The 15,099-nt window shown below is 43.2% G+C and overlaps 1 protein-coding gene across 1 annotated transcript in view; it reads left to right on the forward strand.

The window, feature by feature from the left end:
- ATRN (attractin) overlaps positions 1-15,099 on the forward strand; it is a 209,501-nt gene that overhangs the window by 98,317 nt on the left and 96,085 nt on the right. The window contains exons 16-22 of the mRNA XM_075572654.1: positions 1,392-1,611; positions 3,863-4,048; positions 6,288-6,518; positions 8,019-8,156; positions 11,166-11,259; positions 12,113-12,165; positions 14,013-14,107. Coding sequence (XP_075428769.1) covers positions 1,392-1,611; positions 3,863-4,048; positions 6,288-6,518; positions 8,019-8,156; positions 11,166-11,259; positions 12,113-12,165; positions 14,013-14,107 — 1,017 coding nt within the window. The remainder of the gene's footprint in view (positions 1-1,391; positions 1,612-3,862; positions 4,049-6,287; positions 6,519-8,018; positions 8,157-11,165; positions 11,260-12,112; positions 12,166-14,012; positions 14,108-15,099) is intronic.

A 15,099-nucleotide genomic window follows, 5' to 3' on the forward strand; every position in this document is an offset into this window, starting at 1 on the left:
GGACAGTGGACAGGAGGGGGGGGACAGTGGACAGGAGGGGGGGGACAGTGGACAGGAGGGGGGGGACAGTGGACAGGAGGGGGGGACAGTGGACAGGAGGGGGGGACAGTGGACAGGAGGGGGGGCAGTGGACAGGAGGGGGGGACAGTGGACAGGAGGGGGGTGGACAGGAGGGGGGGGTACAGTGGACAGGAGGGGGGGTACAGTGGACAGGAGGGGGGACAGTGGACAGGAGGGGGGGGGGACAGTGTCACATTAGCACAGTCACACTCGCACAGTCACACTCGCACACACGTGTCTCAGTCCCGTGCGGCGCTCAGCGGCGCCCTTCTCGGGCGCAGGCCCCGCCCCCCTGCAGTCCGGTGCGGCGCCCTTCTCGGGCACAGGCCCCGCCCCCCACAGTTCCGCACCGTACGGGTGAGGGGGGTTGTGTGGTACGGGTGAATGGTGGTGGTGGCCCCCCCTCCCGGCCGTCCGTTCCGCCCCCTCCCGGCCGTCCGTTCCGCCCCCTCCCGGCCGTCCGTTCCGCCCCCTCCCGGCCGTCCGTTCCGCCCCCTCCCGGCCGTCCGTTCCGCCCCCTCCCGGCCGTCCGTTCCGCCCCCTCCCGGCCGTCCGTTCCGCCCCCTCCCGGCCGTCCGTTCCGCCCCCTCCCGGCCGTCCGTTCCGCCCCCTCCCGGCCGTCCGTTCCGCCCCCTCCCGGCCGTCCGTTCCGCCCCCTCCCGGCCGTCCGTTCCGCCCCCTCCCGGCCGTCCGTTCCGCCCCCTCCCGGCCGTCCGTTCCGCCCCCTCCCGGCCGTCCGTTCCGCCCCCGGCCGTCCGTTCCGCCCCCTGCCGTCCGTTCCGCCGCTTGGTCCCGGCCAGAGGCACAGGGGTGAGGGAGGGGAGGTGGTGTGTGTGGTGCTGTGTGGAGAGGAGGCTGGAGGCGCAGGGGTGTGAGGTGGCGGTTTGGGCGGGAGGTGGTGTGTGTGTGGTGGTGGTGCGTGTGTGGCAGTTGAGGCTAGGCACTCGGCGCCGCGAGGGAGGAAGGGGGTCCTTCCAGGCGCTGCCATCTTAGGCACTCGGCGCCGCGAGGCAGCTGCAGGCTGCCTGGCCACTGCCTGTCCCCTTGCCGGGGAGGGAGGGGAGTGAGCGCCGGGGAGGGAGGTGACTGAGCGCCGGGGAGGGAGGTGAGTGTGATGGGGTGGGGGGTGGGGAGGGGGTGTGTGTGTGGCCGAGGGGGAAGAGAGTGGCAGTTTGGTGATGTCAGACCCACCAATCTGATTGGCCAGAGGCTGAGGACCAATCAGATTCACCGCAGCTAGTACTAACCTTTCGATTTTATATATTAAGATGTTTATGGTGTCTTTCTATGATGTGTTTTTTCTTCAGTCTAATACATATTTGTTTTGTTAGCCAAAAACTGATCTAACTCCCTGGGTCGGCCTGCGAAAGATCAACGTATCGTATTGGTGCTGGGAAGACATGTCTCCTTTTACGAACACTACGCTGCAGTGGCAACCAGGGGAACCAAGCGATGCTGGATTTTGTGGATATCTGGCTGAGCCATCGGTTGTGGGCCTAAAAGCAGCGACCTGTATCCACCAAATAAATGGCAGTGTTTGTGAAAGGCCAGGTCAGTTCCGTCCAAACACTTTTCTGATGAGTGCTCTTAAAATAATTGTAGGACAAAAATATGTATTTTCTATTCAACCTTAAACTGTAAGCATTTACTTCAAAGCTAAATGTAGTTCAGGTTATGTTTGGTGTTCAAAGATTGCTTTGTATAACGTAACGTACATTCTACATATTGGAAGTTAAAAGTACTGACGCCAATATCTAAACTATATTGGAGACCGTATTTCATTATAACAATGAACTTTATTACTGTTGTTTACAGAGATCCATTTACACTTTCAAAGTTCAGACGTGTAACATGCTTCATTGAAAAATTATCCATGGGTTTTCTATTTTTCAAGATCTTTTGTACATTTCAAGATTTTCTTTCGTGAACTCAATGTAAAGGATTGCTTAATCTTACATTCACTGGCACAGGCATAGCTACACTTGCGTGGGACCCCAGGCAAATTTTTTTCATGGCCCTATTAATATTGACTGCAATTTTTTTCTTCCTCCCCCCACCTCCATTCTTCCCTGGTCTTCTCTCTCATCATCTTTCCCCCTACTCTTCCTCCTCATCTCTCCCCCTACTCTTCCTCCTCATCTCTCCCCCTACTCTTCCTCCTCATCTCTCCCCCTACTCTTCCTCCTCATCTCTCCCCCTACTCTTCCTCCTCATCTCTCCCCCTACTCTTCATCCTCATCTCTCCCCCTACTCTTCATCTTCATCTCTCCCCCTACTCTTCATCTTCATCTCTCCCCCTACTCTTCCTCCTCATCTCTCCCCCTACTCTTCCTCCTCATCTCTCCCCCTACTCTTCCTCCTCATCTCTCCCCCTACTCTTCCTCCTCATCTCTCCCCCTACTCTTCCTCCTCATCTCTCCCCCTACTCTTCCTCCTCATCTCTCCCCCTACTCTTCCTCCTCATCTCTCCCCCTACTCTTCCTCCTCATCTCTCCCCCTACTCTTCCTCCTCATCTCTCCCCCTACTCTTCATCCTCATCTCTCCCCCTACTCTTCATCTTCATCTCTCCCCCTACTCTTCATCTTCATCTCTCCCCCTACTCTTCCTCCTCATCTCTCCCCCTACTCTTCCTCCTCATCTCTCCCCCTACTCTTCCTCCGCATCTCTCCCCCTACTCTTCCTCCTCATCTCTTCCCCTACTCTTCCTCCGCATCTCTCCCCCTACTCCTCCTCTCCCCTCCCCCTCATCATAATCAGTTCTCCCCCTCATCATCCGCTCTCCCCCTCATCACCATCACCTCTCCCCCTCCTCTTCACCTATCCCCCTCATCACCTCTCCCTCCTCCATGCCTACCTGTGGGTTGTAATAGAGACAGGCGGGGGGAGATGGAATGCGGCGGTGGCGTCGGGCCCCCGGCATTAAACAGGATAAGCAGGCAGAGGAATGGGCAGTTGCTACAGAAGTAGGATGGATGGGGGGAGGTGCTCGCTGTAGATGTAGACACCGGAAGTAAGAAAGACGTCCGGGTCAGACTGCTGGGGCGAGCTCCTCCCCGGCCGTCTTACTCTGTCATTCCTCTGCCGGCTTATCCTCTGTTTAATGCCGGGGGCCTGCCACCACCGCATACGATCTCCCCCTGCCTGTTTCTATCTGAAGAGAGAGAGAGAGAGATGGGCCACAGACGGGGGGATGGGGTTGCCCGGGCTATAGCTACACCCCCGTTAACTGGTATTTCTTAGTAATGGAAATTGGTTGTAGGTTATGGTTCCTTTTAGCAGATAAACATTAGTGTTATTCGAAGATGAAATTATAGTATGTTGCAGATATAGCAAGACCTAGGTTCTTCGGATGCCAGCCGTGCCTCTGAAGACGGTGCCAGCCGTGGCCGCCCGATAGATGATCCATGCTTCTTTATCGGACTCCCCACAGAGTCAATGCTTCGGTGCCGGAAACAATAAATGTTGCTGCATCTACATCTGTATTGCAAGTGGTCATATTGGAAGAACTATAAACTGTTATAAAATATATGACATTACCGATTGCTTCCCTCTTTGTGGTGCCAACATGTCGTGAAGCATGTCTACATATTTAAACCCATCTCCACTCTTTACAGGGCCACATTTAGTTACTCTTATACTTTATTTGTTTTTTCCAATTGACAATTAATGGTGTTTTGTATTAAGAAACCTGGCCGTTTTTCTGAACCTGTCCTGTACAGTGTGTGTTATTGCAATCTTCGTTTAACTTATAATGAAACACATTTGAATAGAATTGAATTTTTTCAATTGGAACTCTTCTAGCTAATCACAGTGCTAAGCCGTGCCGGACTCCTTGTGCCTCCAGGACACAATGTGGAGAATGTACCAGCGCAAGTTCGGAATGCATGTGGTGCAGTAACATGAAACAATGTGTGGACTCCAATGCCTACGTGGCCTCCTTTCCCCATGGCCAGTGTATGGAGTGGAATACAATGAGTAACTGTCCACGTATGTATACATTCTTCTAACCAAATTTCACTGTAATCTAGGCTAGAAGCAAAAATATATGTTCGGGGTATGCAGCTGCAGAGGGGTAATTGTCGTAACCCAAACTTTTTCTTTGTGCGTTGGATACAATGTTTCCTATTGCAATATTCGATCGCAACCAAATCGTGTCCAAAAATGGTATGGTTTAGTTTATAAGACATTACAATACAGTCACACAGTGCTGTGCAGCATGAGGCATGTGAGCTACATAAGCTGATAGGTATTATTCTGACAACAGCTATGAAGGTCAAAAATAACTTAGGTTTGACCTTTTAAAGTGCCAAGCATTAAACGACAAGGACATACAGCTTAACCCCGTTATAGCGCGGTCCTCGGGGGCCACCCGCGACCACCGCGTTATAAACGGGGTCGCGGAAAAAAATGGCCGTCGGAAAAAAAAATGTAAGGTTTTTTTTTTTTTTTTGTGGAACCACGTCCGCCGGAGGGGGAAAGCTGAGAACTCTCCCAGCGTTCCCAGACCTGGTGGGGTAGCGGCAACAGCACGCAGCACTTACCCGGCATCTGGCAGCTCTTCTCCCTGTCTCTGCTTCCTGCTTTCGTCTTGCGAGAGCAAGCTCCCTTAAATAGACAGTGTGTCTCTGTGTGTGTGTATTTGACTGTGTGTGTCAGTGCAGTGTGCTCTGAGTGTATGCAGTGTGCGTGTGCTGTGAGTGTGTGCAGTGTGCTGAGTGTGTGCAGTGTGCTGTGAGTGTGTGCAGTGTGCAGTGGGCTGTGTATAGCGCTATAACGGGGTTGAGCTGTGCTTGAAAATGACCAGTAACTCGCAATGTGTTTTTTTTTTTTTTTTTTTAAATAAAAAATATTTTTATAAATAAAGTTAAATCTTAGACTTAATAAGTACACACATTACTAGCATACAAAATGTGGATTCACTTGCAGATTATTAGTGTTATTGTATCAAATTGAGTTTTTACAAATAGTTTATTTTTTTGTAGTAAAAAGGGTAAATGGGAAGGCTAGGAGGGACAAATCTTTAAGCTACTAATTTCTGTGTTTAAGAGGAAATGAGCATTATACATGTAACGGTGTTTTCCCTGGTGCCCTCCTAATCCTGACCCATATATAAGAAAATCCCCAATTACATGGATGTGTGATGTGTGGTGCACCTGCTGGCAACAGGACTCCTGAGTCTCTCGCTTGGTTGGTATAGGGGAATATCACCATGACAGGCGTCTGAGGTAGTGTCTCTGAGTCCTACTCACATACGATGCAGCACCTCCACCACATCAGGATCTCTGTGGCCGCAGGGGGATGTATCTGATGAGGAACTCCTCTGTGGTACCTCCTTCTGCAGAATGACTCCACATTCACACAGAAAGGATGTAGTGAACAAGGGCATCTTTATTGTCATCTTATTAGGCAGACTGCCCCTCATCACGGTCGTGCTTAGCCGCTCATCCTGTTGAAGTACCCCCTTCAGAAGGTTCCTCCTCTCTCAATAGTTGGCTCACCTCTCCCCTAAGGGAGATCACCATCTGTGTCAGGTCCCTGAACAACACAGTGTGCAGTCAGCTAGCACTTGAATCTGACAGCCTTGGGCAGATGTGGAATGATTTTTGGTTGGGGTGTCTTTAAGCTATTGGCTCCTATCTGATAGGGATGTTAAGTCTGGCTAAATTTGTAAACCATATTCAGCTCCATAGAAATTTGTAAACCATATTCAGCTCCAAAACAAACTGATTTTTGTTATTGTAATATCTTCAGGATTTCTTTGTGGAAAATGTTTGGCTCAGGGAACAAGTAGCCAGATCGTCACCAGCCCATGATTTGGCCGACCATGGTCCTCTATGTACAATATAATCATTGAAAACTATTTATTGGGCCTTTTTGCATTATTTAATTGTACAATGAACCTCTTCTTTGGTTCTTCCTTATGTGAAGTAATGGGCTAGATATATGGTCACAATGTATAATGTGAATGTTTGGCTAAAATGCAGACTGAAGATCTATAGGCGGTCAGAATACATATAATATACGCTGAATACTTTATAGCTTTTGGTTCTTGAAATTCAAATATACATCGTGATTTTCCCCCCGACATTTTTACCATTACTATGTTTTGATCATTATATAATCTGTTTAAGGATGTAGTGTTGCTTCAATATTTTATTGTATTGAATTATTTAAGCTAGTGTACATACTAGATTTTCCAGTTTATACTCTTTAAATGTCTGCACAGCTGAAAACTGCTCTGGTTACCGCACCTGTGGTCAGTGTTTGGAGCAACCTGGATGTGGCTGGTGTACAGACCCAAGTAACACAGGCAAGGGGCAATGCATGGAAGCATCATACAGAGGCCCAATGAAGTTACCAAGCACTTCATTGACAAAAATCGACATGGAACCAGTTCTTAATATCAGCATGTGCCCAGCAGAGAACCATTATAACTGGTCCTTTATTGTGTGTCCAGGTAAGTGAGAACATTTGAGAGACTTCACAAATTTATGCAGTTAAAATGATTGAAATGACACTATTGAAAATATGTAAAATCCCCAACTTTAATACCTTCTCAAAACTATGTTGATGCTTCTTTCTCTTGCATCTGACTGTGCATCACCATAGCATGATTGCGTCCTATCTGTAGCTAGTAGAGACAAATCATCTGATTGAAAATAGGGTTGTATAAAAGAGACTTCCTCTCTCCTATTCCTTTAGTTATTTTTGTCCTACCAGTGGAGGGCACGTTTGGTATGAGCACTAATTTAATGAAAACAGAATGTTGTTTTTTCTTCTTAGGCTGCCTGCTGGTTGCCCACAATAGCCTGTGGTTTAGGCAGTATCCACGTGCTGCCTGTGGCCGCCCTCTCCCTAACCTGGTACAGAGACTCCCCTTTTAATAATGCCGCTGTGGTAATAGTGGTTGAAATAGTATGCAGAGCAGGAACACTCTCCCTTACTTTTTCTGGGAAGCTTACCAACATTCACCGCAGCCCGGTAGAAGTCCTCGATGGAGTGATGGCGTAGTGTTTTAGATAATTTAGACATAGAGAATCCAAGCCCTTGAAAGGGCCAAGATTTCAAATTAAACAGGCTAACACCATCAACAGGGTGGCTGTTAAGTTTCTCTAGAAGTTTGGAAATACTTGACAGAAATCACGAAACGCCAATTTTTTAAAGCTCAACGGGTCTCTTTCATGAAGACAGGCCGCCTTGGAGGGAGAATACTTTTCTTAGAGGAATGGACACAGACAACTATAGATCGCTGGGTCTTTCAAATAATATCAGAGGGGAACACCGTAGAATTTCACCAGCATCCCCCAAGGAGAAAGTTTCTTTTGTCAAAAAGACACAGGAAAAATCAAGGCGCTATAAGAATGTATCAAGATGGTTCGAGATGGCCAGCGAGAGCTTCTGTTCCAATATTTTTATGGATCCCAAGCGGGAGCACATTAAGACCAGTATTATATTTCAGAGATCTCAGCAAATAGATAAAAACAAAAAGATACAAGATGGTATCAATAAGATCGTAATAAATGCAATATACCTTTAACGATGCTTACCTTCAATTTCCTATCCGTCCTTGTCACCAGAAGTATCTTCGGTTCTTAGTCCAGGAGCTGTACCCCCTTGTCATGCATGGTCCTAACGGGACAGACCAGTTCAATACGTTTTCTGCTTTTTGGGGCACCATTCAAAAGAAAAACTTAATTTCTAAATGAGAGGAGAAAGTGTGTGTTGTTTACAGAAGATAGATGTTATTGAATTGCTTACAAATAATAATAATAAAAAAAAAATGTATAGTACCTTTTCTGGTTAACCTTATTTCACAGTTCTCTATGAAAGGACGAGTTACTGTGTTTCAGTGATGCAGTCTCTAATGCTACAGCCTATATATATATTAACATTTTCTGTAGTGAACACTGAACATGTTTTGAAAATTGAACAAAGCTGTCTTTGCCCTTCCTTGTAGCATGCCAGTGTAATGGGCATAGTAATTGCATCAATGAAAGTATTTGTGAGAAGTGTGAGAACCTGACCACTGGTAAAAACTGTGACACCTGCATTTCTGGCTATTATGGAGACCCAACGAATGGAGGAACGTGTCAGCGTGAGTAGTACCTTAAAACTTCTTGGCTTTTATCCAATATGGTATAAAGTAGTTATTTTTCTACATTAGGTTGAAAAATACCTTATTTCTAGGAAATAAGCCCTGGTTATCTTCCCATCCCTTTGAGGTTTAAAGCTGCAGTTAAGTCTTTTTTTTTTTTAATTTTTTTATTTTATTTTTTACTTCAATAGTTTTGTGTGTGCAATCTCTAATTACCTAAAGAACTGTAAATTTGGTGACATAATTAGTGAAGGGATCTGTTTATATTCTGCTTGTCTGTCAGTGGAAGCTCATGAATATTCATGAGCATTCCTGCACTGACATGTGCTAGAGGGAGGGCAGGGCTGACAAAGGGGTGTGCCAGGGCTTGTGACAGGACATGAAGGGGCAGTGCCTTAGCAAATGGTTGTTAAAATAGAATACAAGAAAATTGGTCTTTAAAAGTTGTTTTTTTAAAAACAGAAAATGCTAAAAGTATTTTTTCTTACTACAGAACTGATTTATTAAAAAAAACACACATGCCGGATATTGACTGAACTGCAGCTTTAAATGAGGTTTTTATTTCCCTGAAAAGTATTTCTAAAACTTTTAGTGGGACTAAAATTACAAAGGGGCTAATAATAATAATGCATCGCAGCTTGTGTTTAGCAGGTAAAATGCCCGATATACGTCTTGGGGGGGAAAAAACAAAACCATGCAGAGTGCAAGATTCCTCATTGTATAGTTGGTTACGGAGCACTACGTATATACACAATGCTTTAATAGTCAATGATCAGAGCTTTGTAACTGTTTTTTGGACAAGAGTCCCCCCCTTATGTATAGTAGTTTTAATTAAAAATCCATTTTTGTAATAGTTTTAGTATGAAAATTATTAATACAGATGCCGTCCAGCTTCATTGTTCTTGGTGATAACACTATATCCCATTATAACGCAGAACGTCTCATTTGTTTTCCTCTAGTTTCCACATAGCGGCTAGTTTTGCGGATTGGTTCATTTATTTGCCTGGCGTACAAATTGACACTGACTGTAAACACTCCAAATAATCTAAAACCCATTGGGGCAGGTTCACCAGGCACTGGTACAGGTTGGCTCACCCGATCTGACGCTTACTCCATTGACATGGATGGGCATGAACGCCGGATTGTGCACTTATCTGTACTGATGCTTGAAAATTCTGCCCCATAATTCAAATTAAGTATGAAAATAAATATTTTTTTGTTTTTATAAGAACATAAACACTTGAGCCTGTGTCTACATATCATACACAGGTTTGCCAACAACAAAACAAAACACAGCGAACAACGCTCATCGTGAAAAATGTAAAAAACAATATTTATATATTAAAAGGTTTCAAGGTTCTGCGTACATCAAAACAAAAGTAATCAGGCACAGATTGCTACAATGTAGCTGTTACCACTCGTTGCGAACTGGATTAGGACTGCACAGGAACTAAGTCATCAGATGTCTTTCCCCACATCATAAGTCTATGACCAGAGTAGGTTAACAGCCGCCGTTCAGCCGATATGATGCTCAAATTGTCTAATAGACCGTCCCCAGAGTCCACAATAAAAATATCCAGTACTTGATAGAACCAAGGAGTAGCAGTCTCAACCTCATGGATCAGCGCCTGTCGCCTGACTCGCAACACCTCAATTCGTGCCGTCGGATGATTTATTTATTTATTTATAAAATATTTTACCAGGAAGTAATACATTGAGAGTTACCTCTCGTTTTCAAGTATGTCCTGGGCACAGAGTAAGACAAATAATACATGGTTACAAGTACAGTTACATAAAAGAACAGGGTATACATTATATACAAGACATTGCATGCACAGTTAAAGAAAATATATATTATGAGTGTATGAAACAGTTACAGACCAGATTAAAGTGTGAGACAGCCTTAGATTTGAAAGAACTTAAGCTGGTGGTGGATGTGAGAGTCTCTGGTAGGTTGTTCCAGTTTTGGGGTGCACGGAAGGAGAAGGAGGAACGTCCGGATACTTTGTTGAGTCTTGGGACCATGAACAGTCTTTTGGAGTCTGATCTCAGGTGATAGGTGCTGCATGTGGTAGGGGTGAGGAGCTTGTTCAGATAGCTGGGTAGCTTGCCCAGAAAGTATGAGGGTGAGACAGGAAAGGTGAACTTTGCGCCTAGACTCTAGTGATGACCAATCTAGTTATTTGAGCATTTCGCAGTGATGTGTGTTGTTGCATTGGAGAACAAAACGACAAATTGAATTGTAGAGGGTGTCAAGTTTGCTAAGGTGGGTTTGAGGAGCCGAGCCATATACTATGATGATGTCACAATGCTGGATATTTTCATTGCCCGTTTACTTTTGTTTTGATGTACGCAGAACCTTGAAACCTTTTAATATATAAATATTGTTTTTTACATTTTTCACGATGAGCGTTGTGCGCTTTGTTTTGTTGTTTCTAGTTACCCAGGGTTCTGGGCTACCCTATGTAAAGCAGCAGACGCTCTCTCATCTACTGATTGGTAACAGAGTTTCATCAGTAATATCACCTGTGTGTCACTTACATGTGCATTTGGTGGTAATTCACAATCACATATATGCACATTTTTTTAAGTTCATTTTAGTTGCGCACTTGCCTTTTATTGTTACAGGTATGCCAAGCCTGTTTCAGTCTGTAAAACATGTCACTGTGTGTAGGTTACAGATATTCAACTTTTGACACTCACAAGCCCAGTTTAGCCCCTAAGCTCCGAAACTGGTATCGGTGCTCGATCTGCCGTTACCTTCCATGGAATTAAACAAAAGTTTAGACTGGATCAAGCTCCGATATCCATTTTCAGAGCTCGATGCATATCCCTGAGTCATCCAAATTCTTTTTAGCAAGGAGGTAGTGAAGAATTAAGAACAAATGTTTAATGTAATTCTGGCTTTAATGCAGTATTGATGCTCCGTATCTACATTATTGGTACCTTTTGTGTGACACTCAATATTTTGTGTTATTTGATACATTTTATCGTTCTTCCTCTTAACAGCCTGCAAATGTAATGGTCACGCGTCTGTGTGCAACACCAACAGTGGGAAGTGTTTCTGTACCACAAAAGGAATTAAAGGAGATGAATGCCAGTTGTGAGTTCCAGATTGTTGTGTTTTTCATAATAGGCCAGGCATTTTCTGGGCACCTGGTCCAGTACAATACAAATAGTGTTGATGCATGTAGTTTGTTTTTTATTCATAGTGCTCTACCTTATTAATCACTTGTTGTTTTCAACCTTAAAGGAGCAGTTCATCCCAGGCAAACCAATTTCTTTATTTTTTTTATATAACAAATCTATGAAGCAGGTGGTCTCCAGAGCTGAGCTGCATTGATTTCGGTTCTGGGACCACCTGCATCCCGAGGCACCTACCAGAGAAGGTACTGGTAGTACTTCCTAGAGGTTAACATCCCACAAGACACCCAGGCCAATATGGATGAAGTTTCTATTTCCTATTGGCACGAGTTAACACGAAGAACAAAGGGCATGACCACTGTGATCCTTTGCTTGTAAAGGATGTTCTATAGTTTTCTGACGAAAGTGATGAGATAAAGTTCATAAAAACATTCCATTGGATTAGTTATTGCTGGAAAAGTTACATTTGTAAGGAAAAAAAAAAAAACCTTTAATAAACATATAGTTCTTATAGCATTATAATAATTTATTATTTTTGAGTGCCAGGCACTCCTTAAACATGTCGATGACATAAGGTCACTTTAGTTCCAAGTTGGACTGACCTTTTAAATGTGTTGACACATAGTATTGTAGTGAGTATTTTCCAGGCTGTAAAAAGTCTACCTTTTTTTTAAGTAACATTTTAACCGTTCTAACATTACCTTGTGTAACTTTCTTTTACACATTTATATTTGTTTTACTAATGCCAAAATATGTTTGGGTTGAAATACATTTTTAATGGTTATCTTGAGCTTTTGTTTTTTTGTTTCTAGGTGTGAAATTGACAATAGATATCAGGGCAATCCTTTGAAAGGAACATGCTATTGTAAGTAGAATTCCACCTGAAACAGGTTAGATGTTTGTTACAATACTGTGTGCAATGTTTTGTTTAGCTATTTCATATCTGTCTTCTATGTTTTGGCTACACGTATATGTGTGTATATGCGCAACTATCTAGCTGGATATCTTCAACAGTTCCACTAGTAACATGTTTTTAAGCATTCATTTCTCCCTTGTCATAAAACAAACTATTCAGTGGTGTATGATCATTTTGGAAATGTGATATTAATTTGTCCTCAGTGACTTTTTGTAAAGTATTCACTCATGGCTGTTAAAATCTACTCGTGATAAATCCAATGCCACAGGTAAGTAATCCGCTATAATGAATGCTTAGCTTGTTACTCACTAACCTATATAATATTGATATATGTACATGATTCATATCGCAACATATACAGTGACTCCGATTATCAGAGTTTCCCTAAGATTCAGTGGTTGTGATGGTGCAGAATATCACAGCATATCGCTCCATAATTGGGGTATCCTGATTTCCAACAGGAAAAACCGGGACACATTAAAAATGATTTCTAAAACAAATAACATCACTTAAAAATAAATATTATTATGGTATTTGTCTAATTGGGTTCCCATTTATGCTGTGTAATTGATTTTTCTACCTCCTCCTCCTCTGTTCTACCTCCCCCTCCTCTGTTCTACCTCCCTCCTCTCTTCTCTCCCCCCCTCCATCTTCTTCCACCCTGGCACTGCGGGGAATAGAGCTGCGTGAGCAGCACTGCGCCACTTAATGACCGGAGGAGTAATTGAGCTGCAGACTCTGCCTCTCTCTCTGCTCACGGCAAAACTGGGACATTACAAAGATTGTTGGGACACTGGGACAGTTCCTTAAAAACCGGGACGTCTGATCACCCTATCCATAATTCATCAGCGATGATGAGGCCTTTTACATCTGTATTGAGAGAGAGAAAGATACCCTTCTATAAATAAGACCTCTGAGTGTCCAAGAGTATGAAAGTGGCTTAATGTAACTTGGTTACCTAATAGTAATGGTTATGACATTAAGTTAACTTTTAATTATTTTTAGTAGGATAAACACAATAGCTATATACATGATATAAATGGGGTAATTGCAGGAAAGCCAACAGCTAAATCTTAGGTTTCGTGTAATTGTGCAATTCTCATCTATCTGAAAGTAACCACTCACTGATATGTATGGTTATTATAGTTGGAAATGGCTAGCTATATAGCATTATAGAGTTGTTTTTGCTACTTTGGATCTCGGTGAGCAATGATCAAGTACTAAAGTGGCTATTCAGATATATGTATTATCCATGTTCAAATGTTCCCTGACATGTATGGTTTAATAGCTGGTTAGTACACCACCAATTTTATAAACTCTTATATCTGTACACAAGTGTTTAAGAATTAATTCAGTGGTTTCAAGCCCCTGTGTATGAGGTTGTTTTTGAAGATAAGTAACCAAAATTGACGTAGTGTACAAATGACGATGATCCATGTGTTCGGTCCAGTAACTGAGATTTGTTGCAGCTTTTTATATGTTTTAAGGGACCAAGATCCCAGTTCCTTGGTGAAAATCTAGTGTACATAGCTAGAAAATGAAGCTAAAGCTCTGTACGATATTATTTAGTCTATGAATGTTGGTCTCCTTAAAATATTTCCCAACCTACAACAAATAGATATTTCTCCAGGACCAATATGTCTACCAGAGCTTTTGTAATTCATTCAGGGTGAGGCTCCAGAACCACTGTGGTAAAATATATCAATATAAGTCTTTATTAGGATAAAACCACACAAAGGAAGTTGCAAGTATTTTATGTATGGTTTAAGTAACTTAACGTTCTCTTGTTTGTTCAGATACTTTGCTTATAGATTACCAATTCACCTTTAGTCTGTCGCAAGAAGATGATCGCTACTACACTGCAATCAACTTTGTGGCAACGCCGGAAGAAGTGAGTATTTTGATTTAGCACAACAAATGCAGTATGTTGAAAAAAAAAAAAGGTAAGTTCATTGAAAGCGACCCTTCCTATCCTCTAGGAATTGTATTGGTGAGATACCATCTTATTGCAGAAGATTCGTTTGCCAAATATGAAGTTATATTTACACTTCAGATCTCGATTTTCCCCCCCCCATTTTCCCCCCTTTTTTTTCCTCAAAACCCTCATACTTCTGGCACAGTTGCATGACGATAATACAGGTTTTATCCTAAACATTAGATCATGACCGGGCAAAGAAAATGCCTTAACCTAACGCTGGTACAGTAGCCTCAGGAGTAAATTCCATGTACTCTCCCAATCCAGGACATAATGAATTTTGTTCTAGTTTCTAGGTTCACTTGGAGGGTTTGAGATAATTAGCTTGATATAGTGATTTATATCCTTGGTGAGAGACTCCTAGGTATTTTATTGTTTTAGACTGCCAGCGGAAAAATACATTTTAGTTCCAGCAATTGGAGTACTTAAGGATTAAGATTTATATTAAGTGCCTCTGAGTTACTGTTTATCTTGTATCTCGATATCTTAAGAGTTTGCTAAATAAATTTGGGAGCGAGGTATGCAGTTTTGTTATTGGCGAATAAGTCCAGTTTAGAATCTTGAGATCCAGCCTGAATTCCCCGAATATTACCATTTTGCCATATGTGGCCCGGCAATGGCTCCAAACATAAAGCAAATAGGAGAGGGGAGACTGGACATCCATGTCGTGTGCCACTTATAGGGAATGTTTCAGATAGGAAGCCTTGACCGATCACCCTGGTTGTATGTATCATGTAGAGGGAGAGGATTGCATTCAAGAACGCGCCTTCAAACCCGAATGTTAATACTTTATGCATGTAAGACCAGTGAATCTGGTCGAAGGCCTTCTCCGCGTCTAGAATGAATATCTGGTATATTTGTTTTTTTTGGGCGGCTAAGACCATTAGGCCAATAATTCCCCTTAAAAT

Source organism: Ascaphus truei, chromosome 1, assembly GCF_040206685.1.
Source record: "Ascaphus truei isolate aAscTru1 chromosome 1, aAscTru1.hap1, whole genome shotgun sequence".
Taxonomy (NCBI): domain Eukaryota; kingdom Metazoa; phylum Chordata; class Amphibia; order Anura; family Ascaphidae; genus Ascaphus; species Ascaphus truei.